The sequence below is a fragment of the Athene noctua genome, chromosome 2 (genome assembly GCF_965140245.1).
Source record: "Athene noctua chromosome 2, bAthNoc1.hap1.1, whole genome shotgun sequence".
Classification (NCBI taxonomy): Eukaryota; Metazoa; Chordata; class Aves; order Strigiformes; family Strigidae; genus Athene; species Athene noctua.
The window spans coordinates 122,112,821-122,129,934 of record NC_134038.1 but is presented as its reverse complement, the minus strand read 5'-3'; the positions used below and the strand labels follow the sequence as shown (position 1 = coordinate 122,129,934).

General features: G+C 36.7%; 1 protein-coding gene across 2 annotated transcripts in view; it reads right to left on the bottom strand.

The window, feature by feature from the left end:
* The window catches only part of ARHGAP21 (Rho GTPase activating protein 21), a 118,380-nt gene that overhangs the window by 45,675 nt on the left and 55,591 nt on the right, over positions 1 to 17,114 (bottom strand). For both annotated transcript variants that reach the window (XM_074900140.1, XM_074900141.1), the window contains 2 exons: positions 4,951 to 5,043; positions 952 to 1,030 (listed from right to left, as the gene is read on the bottom strand). In XM_074900140.1, coding sequence (XP_074756241.1) covers positions 952 to 1,030; positions 4,951 to 5,043 — 172 coding nt within the window. Of the gene's footprint in view, positions 1 to 951; positions 1,031 to 4,950; positions 5,044 to 17,114 lie in introns of those variants that run through there.

Sequence of the window (17,114 nt, the reverse complement as noted above, 5' to 3'; positions counted from 1 at the left end):
GCTCTTGTACAGAAAGTACTAATGACAAAACACATTTCAGTCTACCTTGTCTGTCATACCTTTGAACACAGTTTTGCTGTTTCAAAAAAAAAAAAAGGCAGCACCTTGGATGTATGTATTTTGAATGAAATCTTATGAAATCTTGAAAAAAGACTCCACTGAAATAGGAGGATCAGGATCTTATTTTTCTTACTCCTAACTATAATAATTATATCTTAATGCATAAAGATTCACTAAAAATGGAATGTGACATGCGAGATGTATTTAGAAAACATTCTTCCATGCTGATAATACCTTTTTTCCACATAACTTATTATTATATTGGAAACTTGTTGTTATAGAACAGAAACTGACACCAAGAAAACTGTAAAACTGGAGGTGGATACATGAGATGAAAATGAGTATCTAGATTGATGTATGGACCTGATTTAAAAAGCCCTTCTGAGTTGCAGGAGCAGTTAAGTATCACCATTTCCTCAATCCTGTGCAACGTTCATAACTTACTGCAAAACAGAGGAAAGCCAAGATGTACTGCAGATGTCTTGCATGTGCACTAGCATTAAGTTTCTCCTTTACCAGATATGCTGATTTCTAGTTATCAGATCTCACAAGCAAGGTAGATTTTTCTGATTTTCCTTTTATATTGACACATACGTGTGGTGTGTGGATACCTAATCTGCCTATTTAAAATTCAGACAATCTTCCTCCATAACACTTTGTATGATTGGCTAACAAGGGAAAAGTAATGACATAAAAGGACTGTGGCACAATTCAGCACGACCATTCTGAAACACTTAGCATTTAGTAAATACAGAAAAACAGAAATAGTAAAACTAAGTGCATATTAAGGAAAATTTAAAAATAGGATGACATTTTCAGAACCACCATAGGCGGTCATTTCCTGCTTAGTATACAAAAACTGTGTGTGGCACATAAATACTAGTATCTTACCTGTTCTGTATTAAAGCAATGACTTGAGAATACGTCTTTCCAATAACACTTTCTCCATTGACTTTTATAATTCTGTCACCTGTAAAAGGAGAAGTTATACCTTAAATTAATTTGTCTAGACTTTTTTTATCATTTTTATTCTGTACCTCACAATAATAAAGACCACCAATATGTTAAATTCAAGGTTAGTTGACTTTAAAAATGAAAAAAGAAGACAATAAGAGACGCACAATACAACTACATGTAACCATATGCAGGATGCCAAGTTCCTACTCTTCTTGGAACATTTTCAGATGTGGTATCTTACTCTAAGCTTCCAAACGAATCATCTAGAAACTCACAGAAAGCAAGCCACAAGCAGGTGTAAACTCTACCAGAGGCTCACTTAAGCATCCCATCTTCAAAATAAACTTTCTGATGTATGGTAACACATACTGACATCTCTTCCCAAATCTTAAGTGAATTATTGGTAGACATTTCAATTACAGCACTTAATCTCAGAACAAAACTGAACTTTAACTCAGAACACTGCCAGGTGTAGCTGTGCACATCTCCTTTAATAGCAAATACTGCAATTTTTTTACTTCTTCCTTCTGAGAAATAAAGAACAAATATTTTGAAAGGCTCCAGCTTCCCTCTTCCACAGAACAATCTGGGTTGTTTTCAAAACATTACTGTCTCTTCAATGCATCTTGGACACTGTAATGGGTTATTTCTTATCCATACAGATATTGATCTTTAGACCTAACATCACCTTTATCAGATTTCTCCAAATAGTTTGTTGCACCTTCCTTATTAAAAGCTTCATACACTCTCATAAATTGACAAATATACCATGTAGAGCTATTTTCAGCTTTTGATGAAAAATCCATCCCATTCCTTCACCAAAAATGGTATTTGCGTCATCTCTGATCAGATGAGCAAAAAGGTATCTTGAATTTATTAATGAGGAGAAAATGGTCTAACAGATTACAGGTAGGGAGCTTTGGAAAGCTGCTGGGGAAAGAAGAACTGCAAGAAAGGACCCATGCAAAGTGAGCCAAAGGGAAGGGCTTTTTCAACACTGCCTTAGAAACTGAAAGCCCCTTTTGTGTTTATGGTGTGTTCAAACCAAAGCAAGGAGAAAGCTGAATACTCAGCCTGACTTAGTGGCAATAATCCTCTAAATGCTCTGTGGAGGTTCCTTATACAGACCCCAGAGATTTCCATGCTTACCAAACCACATGGATCTGCTGAACTGTTTTTAATTTGGTCTGCACACAGACATAACATCATGCAAATAAACTGGTGCGGTATTTTCAACTTTATGAAAGTTTACGTGTGCTTTTTTATCAGCTGGTTACTGCCCTTTTCCTCACCTGCAAAGCTCTTCAGTTTTGCCTCCTGCTTCCTAAGCAATGAAAGAAAGGTTGGTGACAACATTTAACGGCTGCTAGCAAACCACAGGACTGGCAGGCACCTGTGATGGATGACAAGCCCGATCCCACTGTTGCATACACACAGACACCTTATATAATTAGGCTGAGAAACTGGACTTTCATGAAAAGAAAGTTTATTTTTAAATGCTCATTATCACACTGAAATAAATCCTTTCAAAAAGTTGCAGGAAAAAGAAATGCTATAGTTTGTGCCAAAAAATACTCTTATTTACAAGCTCTGAACCCTAGGTCATATGGCAAGACTTCCTCAGAACACACCAGACCCTTCTCTGGAACTTAAAACTGACTTTTTTCTAGGCTGTTTCAGAATTTACCCACAGATGTAGCTCTTTTATCAGTATTCCCAATAAAACTGTAATTAGGAATATCTTTATGTAGGTCATATAATCTTATTTATTCTTGTGTAGTTTTTATTTTTCAAAGAAACAGACTATGTCATGCACAGCAGTGAAACAAGTCTACATGAATCATGCATCCAATGAAGCTGTTAAAAAGCTCAGGTAGAACACACTGCAGAACTGGTTACATGCAAGAAGTAGGTGCAGGCAACTCTGCAAAATACAGCTTCGCTCAGTTTCAGGTACATATAAAGGGGAAGGCCAGTGCCAACAGTGCAAAAAAGCATACAGAAGCATAAAGGCTTTTTCTAATAGATCTCTATCAACCTGGTGGCCCATTAAATATCTTTGATCAAACTAGAAATTATTCTGAATGCACTTAAACCATCTGCCTTTCCACACACATTTTTAGTTATTTATTTCTTGCATATACATGAATGACAGCACGAAGATGAAGACATGGGAACTGTGGATCTGCTTAGGCTGTTTGTATTTCAGTATTTCTAATATTTATATTTGGAACTCGCAGATATGGGTTTTTTTAATGAAATGCCTCAGAAGTTAAATATGGGAAGTATGATCATTCAAACTCTAACAAAGATAATTTTACAGGACTATTCAAAAATACTCAGAATGAATTGTCTTATATTTAAGAGACTGTAACCTATTTCTCAAATTTGCGAGAGTGTTCCAAGTTTTCTGGTGAGTAGCAGACAGGTAAACTCCTGAAACAGAGCTCACTGATTCCGGGTAAAATAGATTGCATTGAGACTTTCAGTATTACAAAGGACCCTGAAACAGTGACACAAGAACTGACAAATATAAATAACTACCACACTCAGATTTTTGGCTATTTTCTTTCCATTAGTGCAATCATGAAACAACGCCAAGTTGAATTTTAAAAGAAATATAAAATACAGTTGATCCTACAAAGTAAGAAATGTATACAGTGTCTGTATCAGAGGTTAAGCAATCTACCTGGCTGCTCACTCCCTGAGTGTTTTATAATATAATTTCAAGATAGAGATGTAGTAATATATCTCACCCTGAAGTTTTAAGCAAGAAATAGTGGCATGACCTAATTATGTATAACTGCTATCAGCAGTATGTTTAAGAAGAATATTCTGGTAATTTAAAAACTTATTTTTTCATTTATTTTCTGTTCTTTATTCTGGGCTCCTAAAAATCTATTCTGTGGCTAAAAATAAAGTATTCTCTACAGATTTCATCTCTTTCAATTTGGCAAACACTGAACAGAGTAGAAATTAACATGACTCCTCTGTACAAGTTCAACACATGCTGCACTTTATCAAGCCAAAACACTTCTTTATATAATAGCATTAAAATAATACCAAAGTAGCCCTTCCCTGAATAACTACTTAAGGAAGAGTTAAAAAATAAAAATGTCTTATGCTGTACAAGTAGGATCTAGTACTGTTTTTAAATTGCGAATCATCCCAGAATCTTTGTATTTCTTTAGAAACATACAAAAGTTATTCTATTTCAGTCAAATGTATGTACATAACTCTTCAAAAGAAAATATCAACATCCCATTATCAACACAAACACAATCCTTTCATAGAATGTATGTCTTGCAGTATTTTTAAGAACAGAAACCTGTGTTTGTAGTGGTATCCACCTACACACAAGTGTGATAAAACAGTAATTTAAGACTTCCTATTTCTAGCATACTTTTTTTTTCCTTTATGACAAAGTACCTGGCACTTCAAAAAAAAAAAAAAATTTCTGTTCTTCAGTTTGATTAAATCAAACTGAACAAGATTTGATAAGAAAGGATAGACCTGGATTGTTCACATTTAATTAAAGGAGGTGGAATAATTTGATTCAAAGGACAAAAACGTGAATGTTTTGAGGTTATCAATTTGTCACAAAGCAAAACAAATAGGACCTTACAGATGTCATTTTCCTCCATTTTCTCTTTCTCCTCACCTATTTATCATATACTTGTTCTAACTTTTTCAAAGATAATAAACCATAAAGACCAAGACTTTAATGCCTTAATGCATTTTATGTACCACTTCCTGAGAGAACACAACAGTGCTTTTGAGATTAAAACACTGGAGGGCAATTTAAAAGAGAGATTTCAAACTTCTGAATGGAAGAATATGGTTTAAATGGAAGATAGAACTACATGTAGAAGCTTAAGTCACATATATTTTACATCACGTACACAACATGCTATTGGTCTTGTACAACAATACCTGTGCACAGTCCAGCTTCAAAAGCAGGTCCACCCTCTTTAACTTGTTTAACGAATATGGTATCCATTGGCTCCAGTCTATTTCTTTGTTTTCCTGAGGAAGAAAGAATATTTCTTAATAGCATCTAATTATACTACATTACAATGGTTTTACTTTAAGAATTATTTTGAAATGTAATCCTGATATGTTCATAGTTACATTAAATATTCAAGTTCAATTTGGGATGGGGGAAGTAAGACAGACTAGGAGTCCTAAAGACAGCATTTTGTCTGGCTACACTAAAGCTCTTTTGGTTGTCTGGGGAAAAAAGAAAGGGGAGGGGGGCAGAGAGAGATACATATTAAACTTGCAAGTATGTCCTAGTAAGTGGTACTTTTCAGGTTCAATTCACACCTCATTGCTGTATCGTCCTCATACTGATGCCTGCACTACTCAGTAAGAATCATCCCTTCCTCTTCTACATTGCTCTCTGGCCCAACGCAGACAAACTAAGTAAGAATTAGTAGTGCAAACTGAAAAATAAAATTTTAAAGTCTTTCCTTAAAAGGAAAAAAGTTGATATATAGACCTTACGGAACTGTACCACTGATTTTCTTGTTTTTAGATTCTTCAAGACAAAGCCTAAAGCTTCTTGAAGATTTACCAAAATTCAAAAAACAAGGTATAATTCAAAGTAAATTATAACGTCTGCACGTGCTGTACGTATCCATAAATACACAATGTAGAAGTTAATCTACAGTAGTTAGAAACCATAACCTGTATCTTCTTGCCTTCTCAGCATACACTTTACTTCCATGCTTCCAGAAACATAGGTATCCTGTGCCTTTACATGCATGCCACCAAATCTAAGTAATTCTTAGTTGAAGTAGCCACTGCTTCTGAATTTCAAGATGGGGGTGTGTGTGCGCAGTATCAAAAACACCACCCCCCACCCCCCCCTCAACAAAAACACAACACAAAAAACTCGAGTTATACTGCACGCTAAAATACTGTGATGCTGTCCTGAGCTACACCTCCACGTAGCTGGAATAAGTCATTTTAGAGCTTCTACACAGCTTCACTACTGTAATTTTTATGCCAGTGAGCTAAAATAACCCAAACAACCAAAAAAACCCAACCAAAAAAGCCACCCAAGAATAAAATTTGAAACTTTATTTCCAGTCTGCCAGAAGACTCCACTGAACTTAATTTGCTCCACCCTGTTTTTGGTGTCTCCTAATACCCCAGTACTACATGGTGCAACACACAAGCGTTCACAGAACCAGTGGCAGAACCTCAAAGGTTACAGATGGTCAAGACTTTATGGTGTCAGTGCTGGCTTTAATGGCCTTGGTCCCTCCCAACTCCTACCGCCCCTGTACCACGCTCTCAGCTGTGGTAGTATCACCCTTTGAGGCTATATGGTGAGCCAGCCCAGTAGACTGACATGGATTGAAAATAAGCTGGGTGTCGGTTCCAGTTTACCAGCAAACTCTGGCATAGTGGAGAGAGTGGTATAAACTGCAGAAAAAGAAGAAAGCAGAAGAAAATAAAGGGATTGCTTAAAACTGGCACTGCTGATAAAAGAAGGTTCTGATCACTTCTCCAGTGACTAATCTTTGACTTAGGCACAAATGGCCCTGCTCTTGGAAGTACCTTTGCTACAGCTTTAAATATCCCATCTGGCCATGTTTACTAAGCCAAAGCATTATTTATTAAATATAAATAAGGTGCCCCCCTCACCCCTTTTTTGGTTCAGTTTCCATATGGGAAAAGCTCATTATTTGAAGAATTTTAATAAACTGCTCAAAACCAGACCTCCCTCTGACTCCAATTCACATTTTTTAAATAAAAGTTTTAGCCTAATGTCTTCATTCTGCAGACCTTCAGTGTCCTGCCATTTTACCACAAAGCAGTTCAACAAAAAGGCTTACTCATATGGCTCTAAATGGCCTTCTCACAGCAACTCCAGATTGGTAGAAAATGATCAAAAAGTTGATATGATAGATCAGATAACTATTATATACAAAGCAACTGAATTATAAATCAAGAAACTCCAGCTGGCAGCTCAGTGCCCAAATACTTTTAAATTTGATTAGCAAGACACAGCTACAAGATATACAAAATGTTCTTTGTGAACCAAAGCTAATATATGTCATTTTTAATCTGCTGATTTAGACACTGAACACATGATGGGTCTCATCCTTTAAAAGGCAGTAACATTTCAGCAAGTTTAGACAAGCTTCAAGAATAATTTACCCAGATGCCATGAAAAGAAGGTTGCTTCAACCACTTACAAAAGTGAAGTTACAATATGACCTTTTATAGGAACACCAAACATCCTTCCCAGTGTTGCCACTTAATCTTTTACTGAAGAGATATACAATACCAAAAGTGACAAGAAAAATAAAACATAATGCAGCTCCCATGGTGCATGGAATTTATAACACTTAGTATCTGATTCTTATAACCCAACACCAAGGGGCCATCTCAGCTTCCTTTATAAAATGCTCCTCAAAAAAATGTTAGTGGACTACTGCTAGTTTGCTTAATGCTAAAATGCTACTTTATGCCTTGTCCATACCTGAACACACAAAGCAAGAGGTCAAGCAGATAAAGTTACTCCCATTCAATATCCAACAGAATACCTTAAATACATTTCCCACTTCCGAGTTAGAAAGGAAATCTGTACCAATTTATGGAGACTGGAGATTAAAGGATTCCCTGAACATTCGACTTCCGACTGACCTGTCAGATCCACTGAGAGATTCTTTAACACTATGGGCACTGACTTCAGGTTTTCACCACTATGGACCAATTGATAATGGTGACTATGCATTAAACTTGGTTCTTTGTCCTACATGTGGAAGGAGGCTATACTGAAATCATTCTTCCTCCTAAAAAGGTGAACCACCACCCTAATAATAAAGATCAACTTAGGGTCAAAAAATTACGATGAAAAAGGTTTAAAACACTGTTTACATTTGCAGGTTCATTTTACAGCTCAGTAATATACAAATACAAGTAGAGATGAGAAGAAAACCTAGGACTCCCAAGCTCTGGTAGATGAATACATGTTCTTCATTTCTTCTTGGTCTTTTACATACTTGGAATACTGATGGAAAAAAGTTTTGGTTTGTAACATATAAATGAACTTCCAGAAATATGTAGCCTCAAAGTGTATATTTATATTTTAACTTTGAAACTCAAAGCTTAACAGTATTTTCTGACAGTAGGAGCTAATGATACTTTCCTCAGACTGAGGGGGAATAAATCTTGTAGCTGTACACTCAATCATTACAGAAATAAGTTCTAAGTTAAATGGATAATCCAGTAATTTATGTCTCAAAATTTAACAATCCCTACACTTCAATTTAACTGTGCCTAAATCTCCATTCTGTCTGCACCCAATCATGATGCTAAAGCAAGATGCTGTCCAAAATGTGAGACTAAACCTCTCTTCTTCCAAAGTCCACCATCTAGAGCAGATTATCACAGTGGAACTTTTACACTAAATTCTCCAGTTCTGCACTATAGTGTCAGGCTGGATTCACAATTTTCCTTTCTAATATCAAAAGGCCTATTTTTTTAGAGCATGCCAGCAATTCCTTACAGGTAATACAACAAAGACCAGTAAAGCAGCTCACACTACTAGTTTGTCAGACATACAGCCTTATTTGTCAGTGCTTTTCCAGTGCTCGTTACTGCCTATTACTTTGCTTTCTCCTTCCTTCTCCATACTTTTGTAAACAACTTTATAATCAAGCATTACATTGCAGGCTATGATAAAATAAGACAATTTCTGCCAAATCTTCAATTGCAAGTGAAAAACAAGACATCACAACACACACAGAACAGGCAAGTGTGAGCTGCCAGAAACACACACATGCAGGGAAGCAGTGCGTTTCTCCACAAACGTAGCTATAAACAGAGGCGCAGTCTCGCATAGTGGCAATAAAGGAAACAGAAGCATATAAAGTTGCTGAGTACGCAAGTTAGCTGACCAGAAACTGAAAAACAGTCCATAAAGTTGTCCTCTCCTTTATCAGTCTTGTAAGCACATAAAAACCTCCAGCATGAGTAAATGGTCACCCGTCAGGATAAATTAAAACTCAAATTATTGTCCAGGCAGTAATGTAGTTTTTCTAACAGAATGACTAGAATATTCCTTGCAGTGCAATCACTCCCCTTTCAGTAATGCTATTCAAAAGAAAACAAAACTTTAGAGAAGGCCAACTGCTGACTGAAATTTTACTTCAGGGATTCAGTGCAATCAGAAATAAAGAAATAAAAATGAATCACCAAATACATAAAAGGCTCAAGACAAAAATTCATTAGCTTAAACATGGATAAGTAAGGAAATCAGGAGTCTTTATATTGAGGTTCTTTAGACTAAACAACCAAAGTTAAGTAGTCTGAAGAAGCACACACACCTGTAAATGAAATACAAGACAAATATAGGAAAGTGGTTTTTTGCAACTTGGTTTTTCCTAGCCAATACATAAATTTTTCATAATTGTATGCAAATCTAATTAATCAGCAATTTTCAACCAAAAAATATTAATTGCTACCTTCAATAAGCAGTGCAATCAAAGTTGAATCTACAAAATTAAGATTAGTGTCTTCAACTATTTTTCAAATTAATGACTAATAAAATTAAAGTCTTTATTCATAATACTTTTATATACATTTATAATAGTTACTGATCTAACCTGGATCTCCTAGCTGAGACAAGTCAATACCACCTCCACAGTCTGACAGAGGAAAGTAAGTTTCCCATTGTAGAAGCTTTCCTGACAAATGTTTGAGATGCCATGAGTGGCAGAGGGGAGTACATTGCACTATGACAACCATCTGATTTGCAAAGTAATAAAGTTCTAATCTTTATTAGCTCTTTCTCCCTGATAAAAGAGAATGTTAAAAACCAATACTACTTTTAAACAAGACAGCAGAATTAAGTAAGTGTTAACACTTACAACTAACTTACATTGGTGAGAGGGTCACATACAGCAACATTCTTCCTAAGTCCCCTAAACTTGACAGAAATTAATTTTATCTAGGTGCCAATTCTAGTTCAATCCCCTAAAATGCTAGTTTGGAATACAGCTGCTACAAGGAACATAACTAGTATTATATCAAATGCTGTAAGCTTGAGTTAGTTTTTAAACTACTCTTTGCAGACCAGACAGTATTACTGTACTGCTTTGTGATTCGTCTGGAAAACAAAATGACATGGCAAAAGTTGTATTATCAAATCTACCAACACACTAGAAGAGAGCAACAAGCAACTCTAGTCATTAAACTTATAATATAAAACACAGTCAGATAAAAACATCCAAGTCAGAAACTACACACAAAGGACACCTGTCTGACAAAGAACTCTTACATTTTGAAGGGGGGGCAGGGGAACAAAACCAAAAAACAATCATCAACCAAAAGAAACAAAACAAAAACCATACCGAAGTGCTATTGTTGACTCAGCCCTCCCTTTCTTTCCGACCTGCAGAGCACAAACCTGCAAGTGTTTTGGGACATAGTATAATACATATATTCTTACAAAGTCTCTCCTAAGAATACACTGTTTAAAGTCATATCATTTCTCCTCTTCCTAGAGGGAAAAAAAAAAAAAACAAAAAAAATCTTTTGCTCTGGGAAGCTGAACTGTTCTTAGAAATCCTCATAATACAGGAACTGAATAAAGGCTACAGAGTTTTGTTAACCTTATACAGAGTAATTCTACTCCTGGCTCTATTCTCAGCAGACAGCAAGCGGGCAACATTAATTTTTATACTAAAAAAATCACCAGCCCCATGAAACACCTCAGATTATTAAATTAAGGCAGTCTCTTATGTACATCTTTCTCTGACTGAAGAGGGAGAAACATTCCTCTTGAACATGAAGATCTGCAAGTATGATTTTTGATATCCAAGGCATTTGAACTCTTGGTTCAGCAATGCTGACTGGCACTGATTCTTGGGATGCTTTTCAAGCAAAGGGAGAATATGTACAGATACAGTGGGACAAATGCTTCTAAACGATTACTGAATCAAACACCTGCTAATCATTTCCCAAACTACTCAAAAAGAGATTCCTGAAAGTAGAGCAGAACTTACATTTATTAACAGAAATTTCATTTAAATATAAATCACAAAACTGTCAGGATTACATTTAACTGAGAGTCCAATGAAAGACAATTCTAGATTTTATAATTTGCAAACTGAATTTCACACATAGCAAGCATTTCTCCACTAGCAATCCATTGCAGAAAAGTAGCCCAAAGGTCCCAGCCCAGCCCTGACAGAGCTTATTTCACCATCAAGCAGACATTAACTCAACTGAAAAAACACTACACAAAATACAGTGCCAAGGATAAGCCTCTAAGAGAGGATGATAACAGGCAAAATAGCATTTGAGTCATTTACCAGAGAAACACCTGGCATTCAACTCTGATACAGGAAAAATACACTCTTATTACTCAAAGCACCTCTGGCATTTTGATTAGGCAACTCAAAGATGGTATTTATTCTTTTGCTTGCTCTTCTCTTAAACGATTTCACTAATACAACCTCAACTCTATCTTCATGACAGGGTGGGGAAGAAGGAGAAAAAAACCCAATCTGGCATTGTTATGGAAAACATGTAACAGTTTCAACTTAATTACAAACTCCCAAACCATGTTTTTCCATTGCATTATTTGCCAATATTATGACAAGTCTTTTCAATTCTCTCAAACCTAAAATGAAACCTTTTCAATTTTAAAATCTAATCTATGATTAACCAATATAGAGGATTTACTAGTTCTTAGATAAGAAGAAACCCATTCAGTTTATACCTATTGTAGTGAACCTACAGACTCTCCCCTAAATCCATGAAAGTTACACTTACACAGCTCTTCATATTTTTATTAGAAGTCAAAGTAGACACTGTGAAATATTATACATGCGACAAGTTGGAAGGCCATGCTGCTGGACATTCTGAACTTTAAAGGACCAGGAATCATCAGGCTCTGGTCTCAGCGGAAAACTAAACAAGCCCTCTTTTAGCATTCTCAACATTTAGTGTTAAAAAATTAAGTTGGATTAAAAAGCCACAGAAAAGGACAATTTACTGTGGTGCTATGCTAAAGCATTAGTGTTATATACCTCTTGAGTGTGCCGGTGCTGACACAGGCTGGGTGGGTACTTGCAGAGACATAGTCTGGCCCTAAGTGTTCAACTGCAAGTGAAGAGTAGCTGCACATCCAGTAGCTGCTGTCTCACTTCCAGCCAGAAAGCAATACTCCTGCAGCTGGGATCATGTACCTTAGACCATACCATCCCAGCAATCTGTGACCCTTCCAAATATTTGCTTTCACATTCATTCTCTTGTTCCTTATCTACCTTGGTCCCATCATCACAGGCACAATTAATGTATTTCATAACAGACTCAGCTGATAGACAATAATATTAAAAACATGGGATTGAATTAAATCCTGAGAGAACACAAAATAGATTACAGAAATGAACATTCTGATTAAAGAAATGAAACATCAAAAACTCAAGGCATTAAAGAAGCAGCAGTAAGAAATAAAAAGCTTTTCTTTGCATTTTTCGCCATCCAAAGGCTCTATATCAAACCGGACTTGCACAGAGCTGAAGGAGTTCAGGTAATAAACTGGAACTATTTAGCTTAGACAACTGAAGGGTAGAAGCTGCAATCCATAGTTAGACACATTAAAAAAAAAAAAACAGCCTGGTGATCACAATTTAACGATCTAGAAACCTCGGTAAAAACAGGTATCTAAAGTCTTATTAGAAAGTGCACACTCAAGTCTCTACAGAAAAGGACATTGAACAATATACCTAAGTCGCCTTTCATTTTTATGAGAAGATAAGCTACTAGTTGTTATAGATATTTCTACATAGAAATAGGAGATAAAGTAGGAAAAGCAAGAACATCCTATTAAACGAAAATAGATACTGGATTATAATGATACTAGATTTCCTGGCACTGTATTAAAGATAAAATAGCTCAGTTCTCATATAAAAGATTAAATTCCTTTCAGAATATTTCTATATGCTTATCACTGTTCATTTTAATGCTTATCACTGTTCATTTTAATCATGACCCAGAAGTCAGACATTTTTGAAGAACAACATGTTTTAGGACAAGTTACAAAAAACAACCAACCATTTAACATACACTAAATTTGCAGTTTGCCAGCTACAGCCTCAAGGGATGGATGTTTAAGGGACAACAACGTATTCATCGTATTAAGTGTGCAATGAAATAGCTTGGAGACAGCATGGCAACGGACACTGTTTTTTCCAGCACCACTTACCACATGCTGACAGAGCAAGTTTTTAATATAAAATATTATTTTTAATAGGTATAGGTATTTTTCAATTTGTCTCCAAATGTTCCTACAATGCTCTCCTAGGAGACTTTTGCCTGTGAGATACTACTTAAATAAAATTTTGAAATAGAGCAAACTCCAGAAAAAAAGGAAGAATACTGATGGTATATCAGCCTCGAAACACATGAAAAATACTCTAAGTTAACACAGGCCTGTCAGTGTAACAGAAATTTTCAAGAAAACAGTAGAAGCTGATAAAAGTTTCCAGCCAGACATCAAAGAATCCACTGAGAAAGATCTGCATCTTCTGATAAACTGCACCTGTTTTAATACACTACCTTAAAGTCAGCAACCCAGAGCAGTCAAAGTAGGAAAGAACATAAATCTTTCAAATAATAACTACAAAATATTTAGGGTAATTCTGCAGTGACGCCCTTCCAGCAGATAACAGGGTGCTAAAGTCCCTCATAAGGAGCACGACCTTCCACCTCCCTTGTCTGAAGAAATCCTCATCTACTTCCCTGATCAGGTGGTCTGCAAATCCTGCCCATAAACTCTAAACTGCTTCCCATCCATCCCAAGACAGAGCTTCATCCATCCCTGCTGTGCTCTCACAACTCAACAACCAAGGCAACTCAACCTCCGTACTTTCTCAACCTGTCCTTCTCAAAGCGCCTGTACTCCTCCACTGCAGCACTCTAGCCCACTCCTGTGAGCTATTGTATCCCACCCTTCTCTGTGACCCCCATGAGATCACAGCCCTGCAACTACATGCAGGCCTCCAGTTCCTCCTGCTTGTTCCCCATGCTGCATACATGAGTGCATAAAGGCTTCATAGATGCCATCAAAAAAGGTATCCACCATCTTGTCCTGTAGGCATTCCCTTAGTTATGTGCATACACTTCAGGTGGTCTCCTTGTCTCCCAACTGCTGACCCTGAGGTGTCTCCTGTCCACAGAATCCTAACGCCTTTGCTTGACAACCCAATCCACCACTCCCTCACTTGTTTCCTGGCCATCATCTCTCTTCTCTGTCATTCCTAATTTAGAGCTCCCGTGGACAAATTTGCATTACCTTTTATTCTAAATGCTTTGAAATCCTACTGCTTACTGAAAGCAAGATCAATGCAAGCCAGAAGCAAGATCCAAATATGTACTAAAAAAATTGCACTAAAATTCTATACCACAACATAAAACCATATAAAAAATATTTCTTTCACTGTTAGAATACGTAAAATCTGGTACACACTTTTATCTTCTGCCCTCTAGACTTAATTAGGTACTCGGATCCTTTACAAAAATATTTAAGTGCTTTCAATAAAAGGTAATAGCAATTGAAATGCTTTTCTCCACACTCACCCACTCAAATTTGTAACTGCTGAACCTGATAAAACCCCCAACTTCTAAAGGTAAGTTTAATCTGTGAAAAGGGCAAAGGTAATTAGGAATCTTCACTCAAAATCAATACTGAAAAAAGACAACTTTGCACTGGCCCACACTGCTTCACAAAAATAAAAAGCTTGAATCCCTTAGCTCAGTCTTTCAGAAGGGAAAGCTCAAGTGAATTAAGTGCATTATCATCGACAAACTTCAAAAGAAAAATGTCTATTATTAAGATATTTTCAGTGTTAATTAAGACAGAGCTTCACAGAGGCAAGCTTTCCAATCAAGTCTGAAGGAAAATACATGAAATTTGCCACTAGATGGCTCCTTTGTACGACACACACACACACACTACACCCTACTCAGAAACATGCTCTTCCTCATGCCGCTGAAGTAACTGGTGCTTAGCAGCAAGGGACCCCACAGCCAGAAGACAAACAGCTTAGTGCCGTTCCAAAGCGGCCTGGTCTCATTTTCCAGTGTTAATTACTTTAAGAATCCTTGTTATAATCCTTCACAGAATTTCTGACATACCTGCTTTTGCTCAATTAACATGATGATTGTGAGCACGAAAAATTAGATATGGTTTTCTTGATTTTCTCCACATAAGCTTCCTACTCGTCTCACTTGAGAACAGGAACAAATTGCAGCAATGTAAATAGAAACCGTTTCACGATCCCCCTCCCACCTGCCCCCCCAAGATCATGATAAATGCTGGGGAAAAATGTCTTCCAGACTTTGTCCCATTTTGTTATTTTTGTAGGTGTAATACACAAAACTGGCAGGTTAATTTCTACTGACACCTACATCCCCCCCACCTTACAGTCAACTTTTCTCTTTCCAGAGGACCACAAATCCAACACATTCTCTGCAGCTGATGAGACTACTGTTATCTTTCCACAGCACTTTGCCCTCTGATTCATATTTTAAGGCATATTTTAAGGCAACGTACTACGTTGCTATAAATAAGCAATAGTTAAGCGATGATTCATAGTTTAAGTAGCTACACAAAACATTCCAGAAAGTAACCTTGCTCCCACCTGCACAGATCTCATAGTGAACCAAATAAATGTTTGTTTACTGCTGTTCCTCTACTGCAAAACAGATCTCAGATAATGTTTTAGATAAACGGACCCGCAGCATTTGCATCTTCAGCTGATCCAGTTTGCCCTGTGAGAAGAATACCGCAGAACCTAGTTTTCTAGACCACAAGTGGCATATTACATGCTGGTTTGGCACAGAGGATTGACATCTTTCCCTTCCCCTAAAGGAATCTGCCTTTTCTTTTTGTATGCCAGAATGGATAAAGGAGGTCAAGTTTGAGAGGGTTTGAGAGGAGCCCATGAGGAATAGGAAGAGACTGACGTTTCACTGTTTAACAAGCAGGTGATAAGAGCTGAGTAAAACTAGGGGGATGAAATGGATTAATTCATCTACTTCCGAGAAGAAATAAAGTTCAAGTAAATTTGCATATCCCAGAATGCTTCTAATATATCACAATTACACTCAAAAAAAAGAAACAAAAAGTTTAGATGTGTCCTCTGTCTTCCTTTAAAAAGTATACTGAAACCAGGTACCGTTTTCTGCTATAGTGTAAAGCAAATTGTAACCCCCCACATTCACCTTATGCTGTCTCTGAGCAAAAGTACCCACGTTTGAACAGGCCAGTCCTCAGGGAGCTGCACTGCACTGCCAGATGAAGCACAAACTGAAGCCCCTGCATGTTACACTCACAATGCAGCTAATCCTACCTGCTCTGTATACCTTACCATCACGACAGACTGGGAAAAAGAGAAAAGTGGGACTGGGCTCTCAACCCAATAAACCAACTTCTTTACCTAAATCAACACATTTTTCACCCTTCTAAGGAAGCAGTAAGATACCACCAGAAAGGGGAGCAGGGATGACAACATACCTAAATACCAAAGAGAAATTTAAGTGGCACTGAGATGTAGCACAATTTAAAAAAATAAGTTAATTAGTGAATCAAGAAAGAGAGCAAACAGACAATGTGAGAGGAAGAAAGCTATGAAAATAGAGGGTAACTGACAAATATAACCTAGAAATAAGTAATTTTTTTCATCTCTCCTAAATCAAGTGCAAGAATTTTGTTCACACATCTTACCTGACATCACTGAAACATGTTTGATGGATCTGTTAAAATGTACATGAGAGTACCAAAACTAATGAAGATCAGTACTATTAAATACTGAAGAAAGTATCTGAAGCTAACAGGAGTAACCTTTTTTATCTCCTGTTTTTAAAAGAGCTGTATACCACTTCGGTGGATAATTTTTACCACCTCTACCAACACTAGGTTTATATACTTTTGTGTTGCTTTTATTAAAGTTGCAACAAAATTTAAATTTCATACTGACAGCTCTTAGAATCACTGCACAACTGTTTTTTAAAAGGCATGTATAGAAATATATCCATGAGACCCTTTATAGTAGTACTTTGTACAGATA